At 38.6% G+C, this 24,754-nt stretch overlaps 6 protein-coding genes and 2 long non-coding RNA genes across 10 annotated transcripts; 3 read left to right on the forward strand and 5 right to left on the reverse strand.

Moving 5' to 3' along the window:
• Positions 97–2,240, reverse strand: LOC18775663 (COBRA-like protein 4). The gene is made up of 6 exons (XM_007209056.2): positions 2,061–2,240; positions 1,875–1,954; positions 1,298–1,754; positions 1,006–1,153; positions 639–916; positions 97–523 (listed from the first exon to the last, which is right to left on the reverse strand). The coding sequence occupies exons 1-6, from the start codon at positions 2,185–2,187 to the stop codon at positions 228–230; spliced, it is 1,386 nt and encodes a 461-aa protein (XP_007209118.1). The 5' UTR covers positions 2,188–2,240; the 3' UTR covers positions 97–227.
• Positions 2,735–4,770, forward strand: LOC109949093. 2 transcript variants are annotated; one of them, XR_002271569.1, is made up of 4 exons: positions 2,735–2,955; positions 4,344–4,432; positions 4,524–4,567; positions 4,682–4,770. It is a non-coding gene; the product is annotated as an uncharacterized LOC109949093 (long non-coding RNA). The 2 variants fall into 2 exon arrangements; XR_002271568.1 differs by lacking the exons at positions 4,524–4,567; positions 4,682–4,770 and adding an exon at positions 4,568–4,659 and having other exon boundaries at positions 2,746–2,955.
• LOC18775993 (COBRA-like protein 4) lies at positions 3,247–6,001 on the reverse strand. Its single transcript, XM_007210688.2, has 6 exons — positions 5,457–6,001; positions 5,286–5,365; positions 4,538–4,994; positions 4,311–4,458; positions 3,887–4,164; positions 3,247–3,770 (listed from the first exon to the last, which is right to left on the reverse strand). Exons 1-6 carry the CDS (start codon positions 5,524–5,526, stop codon positions 3,487–3,489), a joined length of 1,317 nt encoding a protein of 438 aa, XP_007210750.2. The 5' UTR covers positions 5,527–6,001; the 3' UTR covers positions 3,247–3,486.
• Positions 6,683–8,531, reverse strand: LOC109949216. Its single transcript, XR_002271747.1, has 3 exons — positions 8,411–8,531; positions 7,364–7,409; positions 6,683–7,021 (listed from the first exon to the last, which is right to left on the reverse strand). It is a non-coding gene; the product is annotated as an uncharacterized LOC109949216 (long non-coding RNA).
• On the reverse strand, positions 11,265–13,311 carry LOC18777894 (COBRA-like protein 4). Its single transcript, XM_020564794.1, has 6 exons — positions 13,236–13,311; positions 13,030–13,113; positions 12,448–12,900; positions 12,098–12,245; positions 11,683–11,960; positions 11,265–11,563 (listed from the first exon to the last, which is right to left on the reverse strand). The coding sequence occupies exons 1-6, from the start codon at positions 13,309–13,311 to the stop codon at positions 11,265–11,267; spliced, it is 1,338 nt and encodes a 445-aa protein (XP_020420383.1).
• On the forward strand, positions 15,311–18,499 carry LOC109949107. The gene is made up of 2 exons (XM_020563475.1): positions 15,311–15,338; positions 15,789–18,499. Exon 2 carries the CDS (start codon positions 15,791–15,793, stop codon positions 18,254–18,256), a length of 2,466 nt encoding a protein of 821 aa, XP_020419064.1. The 5' UTR covers positions 15,311–15,338; positions 15,789–15,790; the 3' UTR covers positions 18,257–18,499.
• On the forward strand, positions 16,027–23,367 carry LOC109949108. Of its 2 annotated transcripts, none has more exons than XM_020563476.1 (2): positions 16,027–16,066; positions 22,513–23,367. In XM_020563476.1, exon 2 carries the CDS (start codon positions 22,549–22,551, stop codon positions 23,149–23,151), a length of 603 nt encoding a protein of 200 aa, XP_020419065.1. In that variant the 5' UTR covers positions 16,027–16,066; positions 22,513–22,548; the 3' UTR covers positions 23,152–23,367. The 2 variants fall into 2 exon arrangements, with proteins under 2 accessions (XP_020419065.1, XP_020419066.1); XM_020563477.1 differs by lacking the exon at positions 16,027–16,066 and adding an exon at positions 22,277–22,413.
• LOC109949364 (DNA repair protein XRCC3 homolog) lies at positions 18,538–20,006 on the reverse strand. The gene has a single exon (XM_020564795.1). It carries the CDS (start codon positions 19,417–19,419, stop codon positions 18,538–18,540), a length of 882 nt encoding a protein of 293 aa, XP_020420384.1. The 5' UTR covers positions 19,420–20,006.

Below are 24,754 nucleotides of genomic sequence, written 5' to 3' on the forward strand. Positions count from 1 at the left end.
ATACTGCAGAAAGAAAACAATATTAAACAATTTTCATAAGTGAAATTGCAAGAGAAAACATTTAGTAAAGGAGCAAAGCAATTTCGTTTGCTATTGTGCACCATGAACTGAGCTAAAAAATCGTGGGACATTATAGCAAGGATTTCAGATACAGTTTCCAAAGCTCACTATCTATACTGAATTATCACACACAGGACCACATCTGTTACTCCAACGTTTCAAAATTATCAGGAAAGTGAAAAACATATAGAAAACAATATCAGAAGTACAGAAGCTGCCATTTTGAAGATTGAAATAGAATTTACATGGGCAGAGTTTGGTAGTGCTGGGTATGCATCAGGTGGGGGCAGCATACATTCATCACCGTTGAAATAAACTCTTCGAGGAAAGGCCCATCCTTGCTTGAATGTAAAGGTGTTCTGGTCCTTCTGCAGAAGCACCTCAGACTGAACATTTCCTGATGGCCCAGCTTCCATTAATAAGTCATTGTAAAACTTCATGCCATAGAACATGCCAGTGTCATCTGCATATATGGTCAATCAAGCTCATCTGTTAGTAGGAAACTCAAAATTCCAAAAGAAATGTATTAAAAAAAAAAAAAAAAAGAACAAGAGAAGCTTGAGAAGCAAAAGACTTACTAATGGACTCATAGGGGAGAAGGGGTTTGTAACCAAAGCTAAAGACTTGAGTGACATTGTTGAGATTAGGATGCTGCGCAACGAGTGTCCACTCCGTGTAGTTCATCCGATAATTGAAATTTGTGATGGAAATCTTGACGCGCCAATATGCCTTATAGTTAAGCTTCACATGCCAGTGAACTCGGATAGGGCACATATGATGTGTGCACTGAAGCAACGGTGTATTGTCCTTTTTTGGTGTGTTTATTCCTGTCTTGTGTGCTAACTTTGAATCACTCCTGTTTGCATTGCAAAACAATTGCATCCAGTAAGTCAAGTGTGTACGGATATGCATATGCTTATATGTGGATAGGTTATGGAGGCTTACTTGATACAGTTTTTCTTATTGTGACAACCACAAGCACAAGATGGGCAAGGAACGATGGTTTCATTGTAGAAAGATGAAAACGAAACACAACAGCTTGGATTCTTGGAGGCAAGGAACTGTGAATAGGTGCATGTCACATTCCATGTCACTGCATCAGAAGGAACATGCCATGCGACTCAGTTTCAAGAGTTTTCTTTAACATCAGATTTCAACCATCTAAAAATTTAAAAGAATAAAAAAGATAGAAGAAGAGTAGGAAGATCTTGGAAAAGCGAGAATCAAAATATCTTACTAAGGGCTTGAGTCTTTCGCCTGCGATCAGCCGTGAGGAAGACTGTGGATGGCACGACCTTTGCAGGGCCACAAGTGTACCCTGGTCCTGGACCAAACAAGGTGAAATTTTTGGGGAGTTTCACTGTTTTATTTGAGGTACCAGCTTGCCCGACACTCACCTGGAAGGCAGAGACTGAAGCTGTAGGATCCTGTCCCCAAGATGCCAGGACACCGCCCTTGCAGCAATTGGTAAACTGTTGGTTGTAAGGAACTCCAGGAAGCAAGTCAACAACTGTTGGAGTTTTCTTACAACAATGTGGGATGGCTGCTTTGAATTTGGAACAGTCTCCTTGCTCTGTGGTTTGAGCTCCCACCATGGTCCAGATTACTTCCTTTTTTTGCCATGACCACCCTAGAGTCCAGCCGGGGCTAATGATTTGCCGGTACATTTGAAAGTTGTTCATAGTCACTGCAGCCTAGCATAATTCAATAAAGGGATTGCCTATTATGATTTTTTTTTTTTTTTTTTTGAATTTAAAAAATTTGATTTGTAAGTAAATCAACATATACAAAAAGTCATTCAAATGATATCTTACAACATAGCCATCTGGTGTCCAGGACATAACATCCCATTTGATCGTTATGTTTCCAGTTGGATCCAATGGATCATATGCAGCTAAAAGTCATAAACCATGAAGCTATTGTTAGCGGACAAGCAAATGTAACCAGAAAAAGATCAAAGACAATGTATTTTCAAGCTGGATTTGTTGTCAGAAATTTACCTGCAGGAGATAATACCATGCAACATAGCACAGCCAAGAATGTGAACTTGAGCCAAGACCAAGAGCAACATGTTTCCACCTCAAGGTGGACTTTGTGAGTTGGGTTGGCCTGGTTTTTGAATTCCATGACCTCAGCTCTCCGGCGGTGGCGAGGACTTAAGAGGAGACAAGATGTACTCTGGCAAACCAGGGTGTTAAAAAGGAAAAGATAGAAGACACCAGATTGAAAGTGAAAGCCTCACCTACTGGTTGTTAGGCACTTCCATGTCCATGTGATATTTCATCTTATTTGATAGTTTCACACATATATCTTATTTAAATTCATTTATTTAAAGATATATGGCTGTTTGTTTGCTGTGTTTCTGCATCTTGAAGCAAGTTTTGGTGATGAATGATGTAAAAGCTGGCGGAAGAATTTTGAGAGGCTCTGAAGACTGAGACAACAACAGCCCAACGCTCAGTCCCTTCACACACTGTTCCTTTTTTGGGCATACCTTATGTCATGCTATATATTGCTTCCCAAGAAACATGTTATAATTGGTTTGCTTCAATTTCAAGTTTTCCGGTTTCTTTTTGGTCCCTCATTCAATTCAATCATTACCAAAGTTATTGCTCAACTCTCAAAATTAATTTATGCAAAAGGGCCAATTCTCAATTTGCCAATAATTCCGAATAAGACCTTAAACCTTGGGGTTTCCTTAAGAAAGAAAAAAACTTTACACGTGTGTGAAAACTGACAGCACAAAGCGCGCCTTTCTTCTTCTTCTTCTTCTCTCACGATTGTCATGAACTCTCCACCAGCAAAGCGACTTGACTCTGTTTCTGTTTCTGCACGAAGAAGGAAAACATGAAAATCAAAAGCGCCCAACGCATTTGTACATACCACCCACCAAAGGTATTGAAATCTGGCGTCCTTTTTTATGTTTGATCGAATTAGTTCGTCTTTATTATGTAGCAAAGCCTTTGTCTTTTTTATTTTTATAATACAGAATTCAAGAAGTTGTAGAATTTAAAATGTTCGAAATATGATCAGATTCTGTGTTGGTTTTTTATCAGAATGCCTTGTGGGTGTGTCTTAGATTAGTTTTAGCTCGAAAACTAATGGAACCCATGAAAAGCTTACTGTCTTTTTTTCTGCCTTTAATTTCTTTTGAGCTGTTGCGCTTCACCAGTAGAGTTAGAAGAGTAGCAATACCAGGGAATGATTAGAAATATGTGAAGAAGAAAGGCATATAGTTTGGTTTTGTTTTTGGGCCTTCTCTACCTTATCAGGCAAGGAATTGGTTTCTTTTATACACAGGTTCAAGCAATTTATATATAACACTTGCATACTCACATCAACTTCATTAACCCACCACAAGAACCTTATAATAAGTGTTTTGATGTTCATATGGCATCGCTCCTGTTCCAATCTTCTGTTAAATGATCAGTGAAGAGCCAGAAACATCAGAAGCCAAGAGAGAGCCAATTTTGGTACTGTAATTAGATTTGTATGGGCAGCATTTGGTAGACCTGGGAATTCATCAGGTTGGGGCATCATGCATTCATCCCCATTGAAATAGACCTTACGAGGGAAACCCCAACCCTCCTTGAATGTGAATGTGTTTGCATTCTTCTCAAGAATCAACTCTGATTGTACATTTCCCTCTGGCCCAGCTTCTTTTAGGAGGTCGTTGTAGAATTTTATGCCGTAAAACAAACCAGTGTCATCTGCACAACCAAATGGTACAAGTCTTAGCTCCAAAAGTGCATGCTTTTCTTTTGAAATATATTTAGTTGTTACTTGCAAGACTCCCTAAGTCCTGTATGGAAAAGTCTGGACTTACTCTTGGATTGATATGGGGTCAGGGGCTTGTAGACAAAGCTAAAAACTTCCGTAATATGGTTGAGATTTGGATGTTCAACCACAAGCGTCCACTGCGTGTAATTCAACCGATGGTTGAAATTAGTTATGGTAATCTTCACACGCCAATACTGCTTGTAGTTTGTTTTCACATGCCAATGTACCCGAATTGGGCACATATGTTGTGTGCACTGAAGCAGCGGGGTGTTATCCTTTGTTGGTGTGTGTATTCCCACAACACTCGACAACTTTGAATCACTCCTGCATTATTATGTTTCGGTCTGAATGTCAGTTACTGAGATGCATGCCTCAATCTAGATTCTAGAATTTATATGACTGCTGGTACCGTAGTGTTTATGACATCTAGTTGAGTTAGAAAGCAGAACTGATGAGTGATAAATGCTTACACAATGCATTTCTTTTTGTCTCGGCAACCACAGGCACAAGTTGGACAAGGAGTGATTGTAGAGTTGTAAAATGATGACATAGAGACACAACAGGTTGGGTAGCGAGACGCCAGCAACTGTGAGTAAGTACATATCACATTCCAAGTCACTGCAAACAAGAATATACAGTTAGAATTGTAGCAGAATGAGTCTTATTCAATATTTCTTCTTTAGTTAAAGATACTTACTCAGCGCTTGAGTTTTTCGACGACCATCAGGTGAGTTGAAAACTGTAGATCGCACAATCTTTGCTTGGCTGCAAGTGTAGCCTGGTCCTGGACCAAGCAAAGTGAAATTCTTTGGTAGTCTGACGGTTTTGTTGGAAGTTCCAGAGCGCCCAACACTCAGCTGGAAGGAAGACACAGCAGCTGAAGGGTCTTGACCCCATGATGCCACAACACCAGCTTTGCAGCAATTGGCAATCTGTTGGTTGTAGGGGACACCAGGGAGCAAGTCAACAACTGTAGGATTTTTCTTACAACAATGTGGTATGTTTCCTTTAAACTTGGTACAGTCTCCTTGGTCAACGGCTTGTGCTCCAACCATGGACCAGATCACCTCTTTCTTTGCCCATACCCATCCTAAGGTCCAGCCAGGGCTCATGATGTGCCGGTACATTTGAAAGTTGTTCATCGTCACAACTGCCTGAAATTTTGTAATTGTACAGCATAAATCTTTAAAGAACATTTGTTGACAATCAACATTAATCAATCTTTAAATCTTTCCTTGAAGTCAGTAAGCATGAATTCAAATTTCTCTGCTAGAGGCACTCATATTATTATTAAATGCATGTCACATGAATTATCAAGCTGATGTGAGATTATTGCAAAAGTTATTGCTCCATCAAATATTCAGATGGTCATTATCTGATAAAGTAGGAAAACCTAGGTGTTTGCTTCTTCCAATATAGCAAATGTTATGAACCAAACTACTTACCACATAACCATCGGAAGTCCAGGATTTGACATCCCATTTCAATGTAATGTTCCCATTCGGATCCAATGGGTCATAAGCAGCTAAAATTATGATACAATGAAACTTATAAGTGACATGGTATAATAGAATCAAAATTCAGCACAGAGCTTTCATTACTAGAAGGAAGCTGACCTGCATGAGGAATTTTAAGTATAAACGAAACAGCCGAGAGAACGAGGCACATATACTTGTTGAAAATCATGTTTCTTCCGGCAGAAGACAGTTGGATGCAGAGCTCCAATATGAAGACACAGAAATTGTACAAAATATGAGTTGTGAAGAGGCTTAAAACAAGTTCATCTACTGGTTTTGTTAGGAATTTTATATATGATACACATCTTGATGTCAATTTCTTGACACAGTTATATTCAGTTAATTAGAACAAGCTGCGAGCTTGAGAATTCTTGAAGACAACAGCCTAACTGTCCGGAGCCTAAGATGATGTTGGTTCCTATGGACATTGGTTTTTCAGTTGACCCACAAACCAAGTCCTCTAATTAAACAAATGATCAAACCAAACAAGTTAGTGATTCTCAGACTAAAATGAATCCGGTCAACTCCCTTGTGAAAATGACCCATTGTTTTTTTTTTTTTTCCAACTCGGACAGAGATTTTCCAACTTCTACAGCTTGTTTGTATTCAATACGCAATTTAATTTAACCTGTAATACAATATGATTATGGTAGCTTGTCCAAGTTTGTAGGTAAAACTAATCTTTCTCCAGTGGTTGAAACTTTCAAAAGCAAATTGTCATCTTTATTGTGTTTTCTGATAAATCCCTAATATGTTAGAATGAAATTTTTCTTCATATTTATTTATTTAAATTGTCGCTATTTCTGTGTCATGATATCAAATTGAAGTGGTAAACACATAGAATTAGAAGACTCACTTACCAAAGAAAAAGGATAATAAGATGGTGGGGTTGTGGTACAATGGAATACTAGTTGAAGAAAATGAGTGAGCTCCGATCAATCTCATTGCTTCTGAATTATTGAAGTGCCATCTAGTTTATTTCAGCTTCTATGTGTTTTAATAAATTGCCGGTGGTATTTTGGGGAAGCAAACCAAACGTCTACATGAAAACACAGAGAAAAAAAAAACACGAGAGAGTCTTTTCAGCCAATATACGACAGTTGGGCTCTTTAGTGACGGTTTATGTCCTTTTGCTCCGGTATTTGCACTTTTCTTGACGATTTAAATGCTCCGTTCGTCTTGAAAGTCTTTAGCAACGTTAAAAATTGTCGCTAGACGCAGCTAAAAAATCCTATTTCGACGAATATAAAAACCGCCGGTAAAAGTCGGAAGATAATTTAAATCATCTCCCACAAGCAAAATTGGTGATTTTGAGAGGCACAAAAGAAATAAAACCTCGTTTTCCATATCTTTAAATGTAAATAAACATATTACTAGAAAACATTACGAAAGTCTCATTCAAATTATTTCTTGGATACATGAAAATGCCTAAATCTATTCAACAACTAGCTGCCTAGATGGGATTGGGAAGAAGTGTAGTGCAAGTTTCTGACGCCACCCCTGTAAAGATCTCTTTTTACTCTACTGACATGCTAGCAACTTTGTGCGTGTCATCATTGCTCAATCCTTCTTTGAGATGGTCTCCAAGAGCTGAAGCTAAATCAGACCTGCATATGGACTTTTACTTCCCATAATCTGTCACATTGTCAAGCCTTCATAATAACCTGCATGGTTCAAAACACATCATAATTATGAATTAAAATTACTAGAAATAAGAACCCGAGATTATTAAGTTAAGAGAAACTGAATGATGACAACTAAATCCTTTAGAGGCCAAAAGCCTAGCCGCCTATCATTCACCAATGATCAAAAGACGGCATGTCTGAATTTTCCTTTCTGGGACAAAATTAAACATTAACTAGTGTGGGGGATGCATCTTAAGAAGTTGCAAGCCCATTTGAATGGCTATTATGAGTTGCAATCCTACTTTACCAGTGTTACAAGGCAAATGATGTAAAGGACTAAAGAAAAGGATGAGACATACAAACTATCACTATTCAGCATACCATTAGACCAGCAAATCGTAAATCCCTTGCAAGTGTGGACCAGTATCTGCCAAATGAAAGAAAAATTGGAGCATGATGGTCATATTTCAAATGTGTGTGTGCATATGCATGCATGGATGTGGGTGTGCAGGCAATAGCCTCCTGTATTTTACAGAGAACTATTGGACTCATGGTGAAAATGGATTGCCCATAATACAACCTCAAACTAAGTCAGTTTTTCTTTTCTTACACAAAACAGAGATTTGATTAATGAAAAAGTGTTAGAAGGAGGATGAACGAGATGTTCATCTAAATCCTTTTAGCATCCTCAATCACAAACGCAAATTACAATCAACCCAAACTAACTATTTGGATGAAATACACCAGTCTACCTAAAGAGGCCAACTGTATCCAAGACTCTTAATTGCCTAATCTCCATCATAATGAAAAATGGGGAGAAGAGGGAAGAAGGAGGAGGGAACACCATATATTTGGATACCATGCTTCATAGGTAAGCCATGGAAGCACTTCTAAAATGCCATTGTAGAATTTCTATGAAGTTAAATGCCATCCATATGATTGCATACCACAGAATTGAGCATTACCAATGAGTCATGATTGCTATATCTACAATATATTTACTCAACCTGACTTGAACAGGGAATAAATTCGCTCCGAATGTGTTACAAAATTTTTATACACATTGGCATATACAATTATACATTCACCAAATATAAAAAACCCTGATTTACACTATTCTTTCCCAACAATATATTTTCATAAACAACCAGAATATTTTCCTTTGATTTCTAATCCTGGGTGAATTAGTTTCTTTATAACTGAAAAATTAAAAACATAAAAATTGGGTTTTCAGCTGCTTCAAATTCCAATCATGTATAGTTAAACCTACCTTTCAAAGCTAGAATATTAAAGTTTTATTCTTTCATTTTAAGTTTAACTCTTTGATTCTTTCTTTTTCTTTTTTACATTGTTAAATTTTCGCTATTCATAGGTCATGGATTAGATCCCTATAATTGAAGTGGGAAAGTAGAGAATTGGAAGGCTTACCAAAGAAAGATGACAAATGCTTTGATTTTTGATAAAATCGGAAAACACAACTGAGAAAGCCAAGCCCTTTTCCCCCAAGTTCGCCGTCGATGACAACCCCGATCGAACGAAGAGCTGAAATGAAATTTGAAAAGTCAATAGTACCCTAAACCAAAATTAAGCTATGTTAGTGGGCTGGGCTGGGTCGGGATAAGAGGCTCATGACTAATATGGGCCTTCATGGTTGGGTATATTTTATCTTCCCAAAGGGTCCAACGCATGTTGGTTCACATGGACATCGATTTTTCAATTAAAGCGTACAGCCGTGCGGCTATACTCTGCAGATATATTTTTTATTTAAATAGTACGCCTTGGATATATTTTTAATTTAAATAGTACAGCCGCACGGCTATACTTTTTAAATATATTCTTTTATTTAAATAGTATAGCCGCGCGGCTATACTATATATATTTTTTAATGCTATAGCCAGCCGAACGGCTATACTCTTTAAAACCCATCCCTTGCACCATTGTTGGAGAAGAAGATGGAATGATCAGAATGGCATTTTTCGTACTCGTCCTTGGTCTCCGCCATCACCGAGTCTTTGGTATAGTTGAAATCTAAGTCCGTGTAAAACAAAGCAAAATAACATTACCCAAGTTAGAGTGGCAAGCTTAATTAGAAAAAAAAGCTCTTTTGATACAAAGGATATTGCAGGAGGTTTTTGTGTGTGAGAGAGAGAGAGAGAGAGAGAGAGAGAGAGAGAGAGAGAGAGAGAAGGAGACGACAGTAGGTTTTCTTTAAAGTCAGGAAAAGAAAATCTATATATAAAAAATAGGGCTCGCCTAGGCGGCCGCCTAGGCCGATTTTTCGAAAAAGACTATCTATTAGGTCAGGGCAAGGCATAGAAGTGTTGAAGAATGAGTTTCTGTTGATCTCCAAAGTCCAACACAACAATCTTGTAAAGCTCATGGGTTGCTGCATTAAAGATGATGAGAAGTTGATGAGAAACAAAAGCTTGGATATGATATTATTGGGTTAGTTTCACTGGCCCTTTATGTTTGGCTGCAATTTCTCATTGTTACCTATCTTTCTCCAATATCCTTGATAATGTCTGAGCTCTTCCCATCCTAGTATGCCCAACTCTAGGGAACTATTGATTTCATTTCTAATGGCAATGAGAAGAGCAGTGCTTGACTGGGCTAAACGGTTCAATATTATTCAAGGTGTTGCTAGAGGACTTGTTTATCTCCACCATGATTCCTGTTTGAAGGTGTTGGATGAGAAGATGAGCCCAAAAATTTCAAATTTTGGTTGGCACGTATCTTTCAAGGAACACAGAATCTAGCAAACACTCAGAGTCAGAAGGTTGTGGGAACTCTGTAAGAATCATTTCTTTCCTACTACCAGAATTGTTATTATTTCCCAACTAAACTTGTGTAATATGCTTTTTAGCATGTTATATCAGGAATAATAACGAGTTGGTGGATAAAGAATTTCATGTGCAGTGTGCGGCTATATGTCTCTGGAGTATGCCTGCTATGGGCGGGATATTTTCTGAAAAATCTCATGTATATAGCTTTGGGGTCTTGCTATTGAAGATTATTGGTGGCAGGAAAAATACCAGCTTCTATTACCATGACCAACAGCTCCTATATTTACTTTCCAAAACTGTCTTTGATCCTCTACCACAGTATGACAATATTTGCTCCGCAAACGAAGCTACCATAACACTGCTTAAAGGACGATAAGCGATACACCGGTCTGCAAGTAAAAACCATTTTTCATTGAACCCGTTGACATATAAGTTTTCCCTTTGGTATAGAAATCAACCCTTATTTATTTATTTATTGGGATAGTGAATGAAGGTTTTCTCTTCATGGGAAACTTTGTTAAAATGCACTAAAAACAAAAACACATTATAAGACTGGAGTTAGTATAACATCCCGTTAATGTCCTGATCCCGTTAAAGGAAAAAAGTTTTGGGTTCAACTGCACTTGCCTTGTTATTTTTCGACAAATTGTGAACATAAACCCAAAAACATAATGTGTTGGGTATAAATAGGTCCAATATGTTGGTTCACATGGACATTGATTTTTCAATGGACCCACAAACCCAAGTCCACTAATTAAACAAATGAAATTACCAAACCAAACAAGCCAGTGATTCTCAGACTAGAATGAACCTGGTCAACTCGCTTATGAAAATGACCCATTGGTTTTTTTTCCCCCTCACTCAGACAGGGATTTTTCAACTTCTACAGCTTGTTTGTATTAGGTACCAGGATGCAATTTAATTTAACCTGTAATACAATACGATTAAGGTTGCTTGTCCAAATTTGTTGAGAAAACAAATATTTCTTCAGTGGTTGAAACTTTCAAAAAAAAATTGTCATCTTTGTTGTGTTTTCTAATGACTTTGTATCCCCTGTACTACCTTTCTCATTTATGTGATCTTGTTTGGATCTCCATCTTCCTCTGCTACTAATGGCAGTTGTGTCTCCTTATAGATATGTTCAAATATAATTTTTACACATTACCCTATGTTAACAAAGTTCAGCTCATTCTTTGTTCCCAAAGAAAAAAAATATACACAAGTACTTGAACTCATTCTGAGTCCTAGCTAACAATTTTGCAATTTCCATGAAATTTTGGAATAGGAGGTTTAGATTGTAAACATGGGAGAGGGAACTGAAGTTCAAGTTTTCTGAACTTGATCACAAAATAACTATACAGACATGTTCGCACATTCCCATTCTTTTTAATCTTTGATCCTTGCATACGTTGTATTGATGATGTCTTTGTATTGGTGAAGATGGAACAGCTTCAGAACCATTGGTAAGAACCTCTTTCGGATATCTGAGTTATAGATCATTAGTGGCACGAGCACAAAAAGACTAGTAGCGCCGAAAGCAAAAGGGTTGTAGCCAGTGTAGATGAGGAAATAGAATTTGCATAAGCAGAGTTGGGCAGGGTTGGATATATATCAGGAAGGGGCATCTTGCACTCATCGCCATTAAAGTAAAGTTTGAAAGGAAATGCCCAACCTTGGTCTAATGCGAATGCTTTCATGTCCTTTCCAAGAAGCAACTCTGTCTGGACATATCCCTCAGGCCCAACTTCCATTAGTAGGTCACTATGATTTTGTATGCCGTAAAACATGCCGGTGTCGTCTGCATATTCACACAGATCCACACAGTATGTTAGATCTTGACATGTACATCACATATTTATATTGTGTGATATGAATGAAGCATCTTTCTTTATGGTTCCATTGTAGACTGAGACTTACTTATTGAGCCGTAGTGAATGAGTGGCTTGTAGACAAAGCTAGAGACATTAGCTAATTTATTGAAGTTCGGATGCTGAGCAACAAGAGTCCATTGTGTATAATTCATCAGGTAGTTGAAGTTGGTGATGGTAATCTTCACACGCCAATACTCCCGATAGTTAGCCTTCACATGCCAATGCACTCGGATCGGGCACCTGTGATCTGTGCATTGTAACATTGATGCATCTTCCTTAGCTAAGGCTTTTTTATTCAGCACCCTTGAGTCCTTGGGGTCATTTCTGCATTATGTTCCAGTGTTAGGGAGAGAAGACATTAACATGGAAAAGTTCAATTATTGGATGGGAAAGGCTCATTGCATGACCTTTCGCTTCAGTCGAACTGAAAAAATGGTAAGTTTTGTGTACGGGCTACTTACATGCAATTATTGTTCACATCCTTACAACCACAAGCACAAGATGGACAAGGAGTAATCATGGGGTTGTAGAAAGATGACAGAGAGACACAACATGTTGGATTTTCAGAGACGAGCAATTGCGAGTAAGTGCAATCCAAAGTCCATGTCACTGCCAAAAAAGAAAGCACAAAAATTATACAAGACAACTAGATGGAAGAACTTCAAAGCTAATTGTAGAAACTGTAAGAAAACACAGCATGCCTACTAGATTGCTAGCTATTAGCAAACTTTAGTGCTTGTAAAAACTGTAATTAAGAAACAGAATGTGACACCAGGCATATTTTGTTGAAACACGGAAGAAGTAAACTTACTCATTGCTTGAGTCGTACGGCGGCCATCAGGCGAGAAGGAAACTGAGGGTGGTACAATGGTTGCAGCACTGCAAGTGTAGCCTGGTCCAGGACCAAGCAAATAAAAATTCTTTGGTGGTGTTACTGTTTTATTTGAAGTACCTGAATGGCCAACACTCAGCTGAAATGCTGAGACTGCAGCTGAGGGGTCCTGTCCCCATGATGCCATAACACCACTTTTGCAGCAATCTGAAAATCTTTGGTTCATCGGAACCCCAGGAAGCAAGTCAACAACTGTGGGAGTTTTCTTGCAGCTGTGTGGAATATTTGCTTTGAACTTGGAGCAGTCTCCTTGAGCAGTGGCTTGAGCTCCCACCATTGACCATATCACTTCCTTCTTAGCCCATGTCCAGCCTAAGGTCCATCCGGGGCTCTTGATGTGCCGGTACATTTGGTTGTTGATTATTGTTACTGCTGCCTGGATCATATATATTATCATGGTAAGTAAGTATGTATTTGAACTGAGCTTTTAGTTGTTGAACTTATTATTAGAATTGATTATCAATGAAAATGAAAACAAAGTGATACAAGTTGTGGTGGCACTCACCACATAGCCATCAGGAGTCCAAGACAGAACATCCCATTTGATATTTATCCTCCCATTTGGATCAAACGAATCATAAGCCACTAAAAACCATGAGGGAAGGAGGAATTGGCAAAGTTAGAATAAGCAGCAATGAGGTTTAATTAAGGAACCAAACCATACTCCTAATCCTAAACATAGTTCTAATTATTAATTAGAAGCTCACCTGCATGAGAAACTATTGTCAAGAACATGACAGATACCAAAAATGCGCTACTTATACATTTGCTAATAATCTCCATTGTTCAAGTTTCAGTAAGCAGCTGGGGATTCTTGAGAACTTATGCAGTTCAATTGTCCAAAGGGCCAGTATTTATAAGCAACTAGGCTCCCAAACCAAAAAGTATTATCTACCCTCATGCTAAGCTACTTGTTCGACTATGGTTTTCCAGATGTCATGTTCTCAGCTACTTGACTAGGACAAAAGTATTGATCACAATTTCATATATGTGTAATGTTGCGTATGCAGCATGTCACAGATGAACCAAACCAGTTTCCATGTTCAAGCGAAATTGGATAGCTATTTAAAAATTGTTAAAAGGGCATGAATGAACAATTTGCAGCAATCTTGATCATGCCGGCGGGATGGACACAGAATGATGAGGTGATCTCCCAATTTCTGCAGTGACTCTAACCAATAAACTTGAGGCTGACTATATATTCAGATAATAAATAAGTGATAAATGGATATAAGTATAGGAAATATAACCGAGTCAACTAATTTCCTATATGTGTTTCAAGAATGAAAAGTCAAGTTCATGGCTTACATCACAAAAATTCACTGTTGGTTTGGCATCTTGCCCTTGTCATTTGTTCTCTCTTGACATGGTAGGATCTACAGAATGACTGGCAGCAGGAATTCATTAAGCCTGGAGTTGAGATTCTTAGGACCCCAAGACTTTCACTTGTGGGATATAAAAAATGACCATATTTGAGAAACACCACCATAGCTGCCAATGCACCATTTGGAAAATCACTTATCAATGCCAAAGCATTAGATTGCACCAGTTTCTCCATGGTAAGTTGCGTTTACTTAGAAACATTGATGTCCTTTGCCAAAAAGACATGTCTGCCATCAAATCTGCAGAAAGGATCATTGTGAATTCATATAATTAAAAGATTCAGTAAAAGAAAAATGATTCATTTGTTGGGCTGAGCCTTTCATCAGTGTCTCTCTGCCACCCAGGACCAGGACCTTTGAACTAGAATAAGAACCCAATAGATTTCATTTGTTGGTAGGGGTGGGCTGGGTTGGGATACAAGGCTCAGGACTAAAATATGGGCCTTCATGGTTGGGCATATGCTCTTCTCAACTTGTGGTAAGGTCCAATATGATTGTTAAGCAAAATTGCCCAGTTTTTATTTATTATTTATTAATATAATCGAAATTAAAGACGGATAATTATTCTTAACCACTTGAGCTACAAGCGTAAATGTTGAAGTATAATGGCTAAAAAACAGATTGATGGTATCTACTGTAAGTATACTTGCAGACACCAATGATTAATCAAAAGTGGATTTTAATTTTTACTGGAGTATATTCTCATTTGTTTGAAAGCAAACTGCAATCATGCAAAGTCACAGAGTTTACAAGGTAACAATAATTAATTTAATTAATCCTAGTAATATTTGACAGAAAAGAAAGGGGTGTATTGGTTGGCACTGGCAGGCAGTGGTATGTCGGTGGTATCTTCTGTTTAGCACCATCCTTCCTTCCTTTTCAACTACAGATCATGTTCACGTTATGCTGTGTTTTTTAAATGGGAAATAGCCCTAAATGACACCCATTTCATAATTTTAATTAAAAATACCATCCCTTCCCAATTTTTGTACAACTATCACCTATAAATATAAAATTATTGTCCACTTATTGCTGATTTTTCACAAGTTCAGAAATTTTGGAGAGAAGAAGCTCACACAGCTCTCTCTCTCTCTCTCTCTCTCTGGCACAGCTCTCTTTCTCTTTGGTATCTGTGTATCACAGCTCTCTGTGTCTCTCTTGGCTCTCTCTATCTTGGCTCTCTCACTCTTGGCTCTCTCGCTCTTGGCTCTCTCTCTCTTGGCTCTCTCGCTCGCTCTCTCTCTCTAGCACAACTCTGTTTCTCTGTTTCTCATAGCGCAGCTGTCTCTCTCAAGCTCCGTTATGTCCCTTTCTCCCCTATTCGATCTCTTGCTCTCTGTTTGGAATCGCGAACCCCTCCCTTTAGCTATGTCTTCTGAATAGCTGCTTGCAAGCTTGAAGCTCTAGTGGATTGCCGACCTCGAAAAGGTAGTGTTGATGGTTATTTTCTTAATATCAGTATTATGTGAAATGGGTTATAGTTTGATTGTTTGGGTTTGTGTTAAATTCGTTTTGGGTTTAATTTATTTGGGTTAGGTTTTGTTGAATATTCATGCTCATTCATCTGGGTTTGTACCAATTGCATTTAGATTGGTCTGGATATGTGAATCTTGAAACTTGGGATTTTCTATTTGATGTAGTAGATCTGTATAGTGTGATTCTGTTGTGTTCCTCTTATTTTACAGTCGTATTGCTGTTATATTGCCATTATATTGCCTATATATTGCTGTTATATTGTGGTTATATTGCCTATATATTGCTGTTATATTGTGGTTATATTGCGTATATATTGTGGTTATATTGTGGTTATATTGCTATTGTATTGTATGGTTATTGTGGTTATATTGTGTGAATGAAATGTTGTTTTGTCATGGTCAGAAATGGAGACAATTGTTATTCTCGTGTGCTACAATGGAAAATGGGTCACCTCGAAGAAGATGTGCAAATACGAAGGGGGTGACTCAAAAGGCTTAATAGTTCCACGTACCATCAAATTTGCTGAACTGTTGGACCGCGTGCATCAGATTGGTAATACAAACAGCAGGGAAGACAAGGTTTGCTTAAAATTCTCAGTTTTGGTGGCCTCGAATGAGTGGAAGCACATAAAGATTGAGGACGATGATGATGTCAATTTTTTTATGAAGTACAATTCCGAGGTAACACCTTCAAAACTAGCTCCCTTACTCGTGAGTATAGAAGATAAAGGACTGACAAATGATGTAGTTCATAGTATGCATATCACGACAGATAGTAGTCGGATGGGTCATTCTTCAGTTGCCATTGTTGAAAGCAATGAAGTAACTTGGAATAATACAAATGTCACTGATTTGGGAGGTGAAGTAGGGACAGATTTTATGGATATGATTGATTTTAGCGAGGTGGAGGACATGCATGGTGGTGATAATGGTACTGAAAGAAATGAAGTGTCAGTGTACTCTGCCCCTCCTAATTTGGGGTGCTTGAACACAGCTGCCCAGTTGCCAAAAATGCGTTTAGGAGGAGAATCTGAACCCACTCGTCAACATTATTGGAGTCAAATGGGTGAACAAAATCGGTATAATGCAGTCGGTGTAAATGATGAAGAAGCATATTTGGACAGCGGGTTTTCACGAAGCGATTGGAATCCAAAAATTGCAGTTGGGCAAATTTTCTCTAGTAAGAAAGCATTGTTGACGGAGTTACGGTTGACGGCATTAAGAGGCCACTTTGAATTTAAGGTGCAATTCTCTTGCACTAAGAGGTTGCTTGTGGTTTGTTGTCAACGTCCATGCCCATGGCGGGTCCGAGCATCGAGAATTGGAGAATACAGCTTCATGATTGTGAGGTGTACAACTGTTCATGAATGTGATTTGAGGTTCGTAAGTGACAAGCATCGTCAAGCAACCGCAGCACTTGTAGCCACTTCACTTAAAAGGAAGTTGAAGGATTGTCGGACAATATACACACCAAGTGACATTATGAGAGATGTGAAATACAACTTTGGTTGCACCATCCATTATTCGAAAGCTTGGAAAGCAAGGGAGTTAGCTCTATTGTCCATTAGAGGATCAGCGGAGGAGGCATATTATATCCTTCCAGCTTATTGCTATGAATTGGAGCGTATGAATCCCGGCACAAAAACACACATCCGAACTGATGAGAACAATCACTTTGTGTATTTATTTATGGCGGTTGGCGCATGTATTAGAGGGTTCCGTTCTTCCATGCGCCCAGTGATAGCCGTGGATGCCACTCATTTAAAATCCAAGTACAAGGGTGTTATGTTTGTAGCAAATGCATTCGATGGTAATCGAAATATATATCCTCTTGCTTTTGGGATCGGAGATTTGGAGACGGATGCATCATGGCATTGGTTTTTCACTAAACTTCATGAAGCCATTGGTGAGTGTCCCAATCTTGTTATTATTTCTGATCGCAATGTTAGCATAGAGAATGTGTGGAACCAAATTTTTCCAACTGCACAACATGGCATATGCTTTTATCATATGAAGGGGAACATGAAACGCACTTGCAAGTTGAAAAAGCGTGATCACATACTTATGCACTTTGAGAAGGCTGCGAAATCTTATTCCATTGCTGAATTTGATTGTCATTTTCAAAAGATAAAGCGAAAGGAACATGTTGCTCAATATCTTGAAGACGCAGGGTTACATAAGTGGTCTAGAGCTCACATGGATGGACGCCGGTACAATGTAATGACAACAAATATTGCGGAGTCAATCAACTCAGTCCTTAGGTTTGCAAGAATGCTGCCAGTGGTTCATTTGATAGGGGAAATTGTTAATCTCCTTGTGAAATGGTTCACCGAACGTCGTGAGTTGGCTTTGAATTGCACAACAACATTGTGCCCCAATTTTGGAGAGAAGAAGTTGAGGAACAGGTTGGAGGATGCGGCAAGGATGAATGTGGTTAAAGTTAATAATGCACAGTATAATGTTTTGGACGGTGATATGGACGGCCTCGTAGATTTGACGAACAACAGTTGTAGTTGTAGAAAGTTTCAGCTTGAGCAGCTACCTTGTAAGCATGTAGTTGCAGTTTGCCGCTTCTTGAAAGTAAGTGTATACGCAAAGGCTTCTCGGTATTACACTCGGAAAACCTGGATGGATGCTTATTCGGATAGCATCTACCCGGTACAACCTCACGGAATGTGGGATACTCCTGAAGATGTTCGAAGTCGAGTTGTGCTGCCTCCCATGGCAAGGGTCATGCCAGGCAGACGAAAGAAGTTAAGAATTCCCTCGCAAGGAGAGGGCACCATTAGAAGAAAGTGCTCAAGGTGCGGTTCCGCAGGGCACAATAAAAGCACATGTAAAAACAATATTCCATTGCGCAATGTATCTTAGACAATATGATTTGTGTTGCTTTAGTAGGTCATGTAAACTCTACTTTTATTTGTGGTGGGTTTCGTGTTATGTTGAATGGGAATTCTTTTAAATTTGCATTATTTGGGTTGCATTGCTACAGCATGCTGTATTGCTGACAGATTGCTATTATATTGACCTTTTATTGTACTGGTATTGCTTCCAGATTGCTATTATAATTTGAGTGCGAAATTAAAGGGACTGGAATGTAATTCCAAATGGATCCAAAACATTAAAGTGCTTAGAATTCCTATATTACACAGTTACTGTGATACTCCGACTATACCTTCTTTTTTTATTACAAATTCGGCCGATGCATAGGCCAGATGTGGGGCAAATACAAGGTGAAATATCCTGTGTGTTTGACTACATATACTTGTTGAAGGAGCATTACGAATGTCAACCTCAATACATTGCTCATGTCTTGCCAAGAACACTCTTGAATTTATGCAATGTGCCCAAGCCAGGCCCAAAGCTGGACTCACCCGTCTGCCTGATGTGTCCAGGGACTCCAAGTTTCCCAACCTCACCCCATTCACTCCATCATGTGGCCCAATAAAATCCACCACTTGGTTGGTGACAACCACCACCAACCCAAACTTATTTGCTAAACCCTTCAATGTCCCCGATATGTTGAAGAACATTTCAGACCGCCGTTTCAAATCTGCCGGTGTTGTCTGATACTGTGTTCGGAACAATGCAGCAATGGAATCAATGACAATGAGTTTCACAGGTAGGCGGGTGTGATCAATGGCAATAAATGCTTCTATGTCTCCAAGGACATGGATGAGTTCTTGAGCATCATGAACACCATGAACATATATGTCTTCCAATGGCTCCAACCTTATTAAGTTGGGGTATGATGCATGATAAAGGTTGCCTAGTTGTTGCAATCGACGAAATGGGAAGCTGAATTCTGTGAATATGTAGACGGAGGAGCCTCCTAGTCCGCCATGTGAGGGTGGGAGCTGAGCTCGTACCGTAAGTTGGAGACAAAGCTGCGTCTTCCCAGAACCACTCTCCCCTACTAATTCTGTTATGGACTTGCAAGGTATCCCACCCCCCAAGCAGTGATCTAGTATTGGGCATCCAATGGATAATTTAGGGGTTGAAAGAGGAAGGAGCATGAGGTTTTGGGGTGTCATGTTTCTGTAATTTAGGGGGGGATGTGATGGTGCTACAAAGCATGCATTATATATATATAGAGTTCATTTTGAAGGTCTGTACTGTAGGCCATCTGTCTTTTAAGGGATGTATAATTCATCCTTTTTTCCAGGTTGTAATTACTTTTTTGTTTATTTATTAGTATTTTTTTGGATCATATAATTTAAAACTTGAATACATGCAGTACGTCCTGTAAGAGGATCATATTGTATCTCTATCGCCACTCTATTGTACTGATATTGACATAATATTGCCACTATCCGCATGTTTATTGCATATTTATTGCTGCTATATCGCCACAGAACTGGAGACCGATAAACTGTATACGCACAAATACAAATACAACAACAGGCTTCATCATTCCATAAAATCCTATTTCCAAACTTACATAATACAACAACAGGCCACCCCATCGTTACATAATACAAAAATACGCCACCTCATAGTTCCATTTCCCTACAAAATGAGGCTTCATCATTCCATAAAATCCTATTTCCAAACTTACATAATACAACAACAGGCCACCCCATCGTTACATAATACAAAAATACGCCACCTCATAGTTCCATTTCCCTGCTGTTGACAAATTCGAACTTGCATACTCTTCAAGTGCGGTGACCGCGACCCATGAAATTCATGACCCCGGCCACAGTGATGTTGGCCCAGTTTCCTGCCGGATCCACAATTTTTGCAAATTTACGAAATAGTTCGAATCCCTTTTCCACTTGTTCTTGCTTCAACTTGGCCATTGCTTCTGATTCCTTGAATACCATAATTGCAGTGGCAGGGGCAATTTCAATTTTTTCTTTCATTCTCTTTATATGTAGGAGATGCATGCGCGCATGATAACGAGAGCGAATTGTGCGGTTTTTTATGACACCCCATCTAGCTTGGCCCTCCACAATTTTTGAAACTATCTCTGCATGAAGATTTTTCCAAAACATGGTATTGCCTCGACATTGCTGTATGCCATGGACCAAGTCTGCAGGGAGTGAATTCGGTGACTTGGCTTCTGTTTCAGTCTCCCCTCCTTCAGTAATTGAAAGCGTTGGGTTTGGTGTGAGGTTATGGTCCATGGTCTTTGATATTTATTGTTGCCTGGTCTACAACTTCATTGGAACAACAGGGGACTAAATGCGATGTGAGTGAAATCAGTGGGGAAGGTAATGACTGTAAGCAGCAGTTAATGTGATGGAAGTTTTCTGAGCCAAACAGCTAGGTTGATTAATATAGGCAGGTTTTAATGACCAAACCAGTAAGTCAGAGAGTTATTGGCGGGAGGGATTAGGGGGAGTAATTGGCGGGAGGGATTGGCGGGAGTGTTAGGCGGGATAGTATTGGGCGGGATAGTATGGGCGGGAGTTATTACCCAGGTTGACTTTATGCCTTTTTGTAATCTATTTGTATGTTGGACGTTCCGAACTTGGTAATTTTCCCATTATGTATTTGAAATAAGGGAGTTGCCTATTTGCCTAATTCACCACCTCATTCGAATTGACCAATAATGGTTATTGTCTGATTTCTCATTTCAGCAATCTCAATTCGTTTCCATTTTGCCATTTTTCATATTTTCCTATTTTCCATGTGTCATCCAATTTTTCAATTATTCATTATTTGTTCCTATTCCCTATTTTCCCATTTTCCAACTTCCTAAGTTTCCTTTTGTTCTATTTCCAGTTGTCCAATTTTTCAATGTTCCCATTTCCCCCCATTATGTACTTAAAAAAAGTTGCCTACTTTGCCTAATTCAGACAGTAATTAAAATTGTCCAATATGGTAATTGTCTTATTTCCCATTTCCACAATTTCAATTCGTTTCCAGTTTTCTGATTTTCCATGTGTCCCTGTTTCCTATTTCCATTTTTCAAAATTTAACATTTTGTCCAATTATCCAATGTTTTTATTTCCAATTCGACTATTTTCTAAGTTCCTTTTTTTCCAATTTCAAATTTTTCATTTTGGTAACTGTCCTTTTGTTCAATTTCCAATTTTGCTATTTTCCAAGTTGCCTTATTTCCTATTTTTCATTTATCCAGTTATCCAATATTCCATTTTTCCAATTTTCCAATTTTCAATGTCCCAATTAGCTTATTTGCCTATTTTCCAACTGTCCTTTTTTCTTATTTACTATTTCGAATTTTCGACTTTTAATGTTTTCAGAGTTTCCTTTATTGCCTATTTCCATTTTTTCCTATTTTCCTATTTTCCTATTTTCCAAGTTTCCTTTTGTCCAATTTCAAAATTTCCAAATTTCCAAGTTGCTTTCTTTTCCAATTTACAATTTCCAAATTTCCTATTTTCCAAGTGTCCTTTTTTCCTTTTTCCAATTTTCCTATTTTCCAACTGTCATTTGATCATATTGCTTACTTTCCTGTTTCCAATTTTTCCTTATTTTCTTTTTCCAATTTTTGAATTTTCCAACTGTCATTTGATCCTATTGCCTAGTTTCCTGTTTCCAATTTTTCCTTATTTCCTTTTTCCAATTTTCCAATTTTCCAATTTTCCAATTTTCCAATTTTCCAATTTTCCAACTTTCCATTTTTTCGTATTTCCGATTTTCCAATTTTCCATTTCTTCAATTTCCAATTTTCCAAGTTTCCTTATTTCCCATATCCAAGTTTTAAGTTTTCACTTTTCCAAATTTCCAATTTTCGTGTTTTGCTAATTTCCTATTTTCCAATTTTGTGTTCTGAAATTCGCAATAAATGCTTACTTACCTAGTCCTATTTTGGGTTCCAATCCACAATTTCGTATCTCCCAGTCAGGTTTGGTTTTTTGTCGTTTGGAAGCCAATTTTATTGTTGTTAATGTCATGTTGTACTGCTGTAACTGACAGCCAAGGAGTTAATGGTGTAGTTTTGAATCCCATCAATTTAATGCACCAACACAAAACCCAATTTACCTCATATAAGTTCGTACATATCACTGAACCTTCCTATATAGAACTGCAACAGAGGCACCTTCTTAACGGGAAAGGTAATTAGTCTTACTGAAAGGCAAATATTCTCCACTCAACCTAACCATATAGTCGTTTACAACTGGAGACTGAATGTACCTCTATTTGTTTGGTTGCAGGCAACAGCTGTGAATTGTCCCCAGTAATACTTCAACATGTCAGATGTACGCCCTCCTAACGAGCATGTGAGTTACCCGGGGGACCACCCCTGGCATGTGCCATTCCCATCTCCACCTCGGACTCCCAATCATGATCCCACTTCATCTGGAAGTGAGGCTGACACTCATGATCCCCTTGACAAAATCTCTGCCGTCAAGCACCACCTCCAATATATGTCAAAGGCAACGGATTGGTGGGAGAGTAAGTGCGATATTCATGGCCAAGTTATGGGAAACTTGGCCAACAAGTTGAACAAAGCATACGCTGGAGAGGTGAAGCAAGCTCTTAAAGCAAAAAGTCGGAGCAAAGAGTTAGAGTCCTTGAAGTTGAAATTGGAAGACACAAAGAAAAATGCCCTCGAAACATTCACACAATCTGAAGAATATAACCATGAAATGGTTGAATGTTTCAACAACGGCTTCGAAATGTTCCGAGATTATGCTTCGGTCATCTCACCAGACCACAATTGGAGTGAAATTGATGTAGCTGGTGTCTGGCAGGTACTGAATATGGGTTCTGATGGAATGGCTCATCATAGCCTCGTGCATGCAGCGAGAAGAAAGGACAAAGACATGGATCTTTTGATGGACCTGTACTAACGGTGAATGCTGCTTCAGTTCATCTCACCCGAGTACATGGATCTTTTGTTGCCTTCATTTTCCCTTCGCGGGATAGATAGTATTGTTCAGTTTGGGAGGCGATTTCTTTCGCATGTGTGAAATGTTGTCTGTAATGTGTATGTATTGTATGTACATTGACTTAATATTGCATTTGTATTGTGTTTGTATTCCCTTAATACTGTAATGTATATGTATTGTATGTATATTGCCCTAATATTGCCTTTATATTGTACTTATATTGCTCTACTATTGCCTTCGTATTGTATATTTATTGTGGCCATATTGCCCTACTATTGCCTTCGTATTGTATATTTATTGTGGTCATATTGCCTTCGTATTGCCTTTGTATTGTACGCATATTGCCCTACTTTGGAATATGATGAGGACTGGAAAATAAATCCACAGGCTCAGAATCACCAATTTTGCCTCCTTCAAGAGGCGTCCCATGCTTGTATGCAACCCTCACAGCTTCATCCTCGTTCAGCCTCGCTTGTGAAGTCCCAGACTTCATGTCATCTTTGCTATTTGCCAATTTCAGTTGCATCACCTGGCCGTGTCTAGGGTTTTTTATCTGCTTTCGTTTCATTTTTAAGCTCTGCTTTGAATCAATACGTGGCATATTGGCTGAATATGGGAGTGACAAGATCAATTCTTACTCTCCCTAAGTGGATAAAATAGATGCTCAATATGAATCCTTTCCTCCACAAGTTTCTGTACAGTGCCGTACGTTGTGTGTTTTAGGTGCCACACTGGCTTATTAAAATTGATGCTTGGCCATGAAAAACTTTTTGTTTTCTTACTTTAAGAAAATTACATATTTGTGTCAATAACTAAGTTTGGACTGTTAACAATCATTCAGAAGAATGGTAGAAATAAGCTCCACTGTGCCAATCCACGAAGTTGAACAAATAAATTGTGTTCGATACACAGATGACATGTGAAACTAACATTAGCATTCTCCAATAAGAAGACTTCTCTTCTTTCCAACCCCTCGTCGATTGAGAAAGAAAGAAGAGGGACAAAACACACACTACCAAGTTAAGGTGACATTACAAACCTAAAAAATATCGTCATCAAACTTATAATGCTCCTTTTTTTCTTCTTTAAAGCAAAACTTCATTCAAACTGAGATAACCACGTGCTCTCCATAAGCACTCCGGAATTATTTGCTCATTATCTGCATCGCCTTCTGTCTCAACTTGAGGCTTGGAAGGAGCTTTGGCACTAGGAGGCTGCTTCTTCTTCATCCCACTCACAATGTCATCGATTCTGAGAAGTAGGCAAGCAGCTTCTATGGCCGTTTTAAAACTCTGGCCCTTCACGTTGTAGGCATCCCATATCTGACATCATAATTCCTCAAAATGAACAGCCTTACCAACAAAATATATTTATGGGGAAATTTTGTAATAACCACGACAACAGCACTTCCCCTCACATGAGTGCTGTCGAAATATATTGGGAGAAGCTCTAAACTAGAACTACTACTGAAGCAAATCGACAATATAAACCAGAAGATTGACACTTATGCCATATCAATAAAGGGACATATAATGGATACATTTGAGAACAATACTACATTAAA

Source organism: Prunus persica, chromosome G5 (assembly GCF_000346465.2).
Source record: "Prunus persica cultivar Lovell chromosome G5, Prunus_persica_NCBIv2, whole genome shotgun sequence".
Classification (NCBI taxonomy): Eukaryota; Viridiplantae; Streptophyta; class Magnoliopsida; order Rosales; family Rosaceae; genus Prunus; species Prunus persica.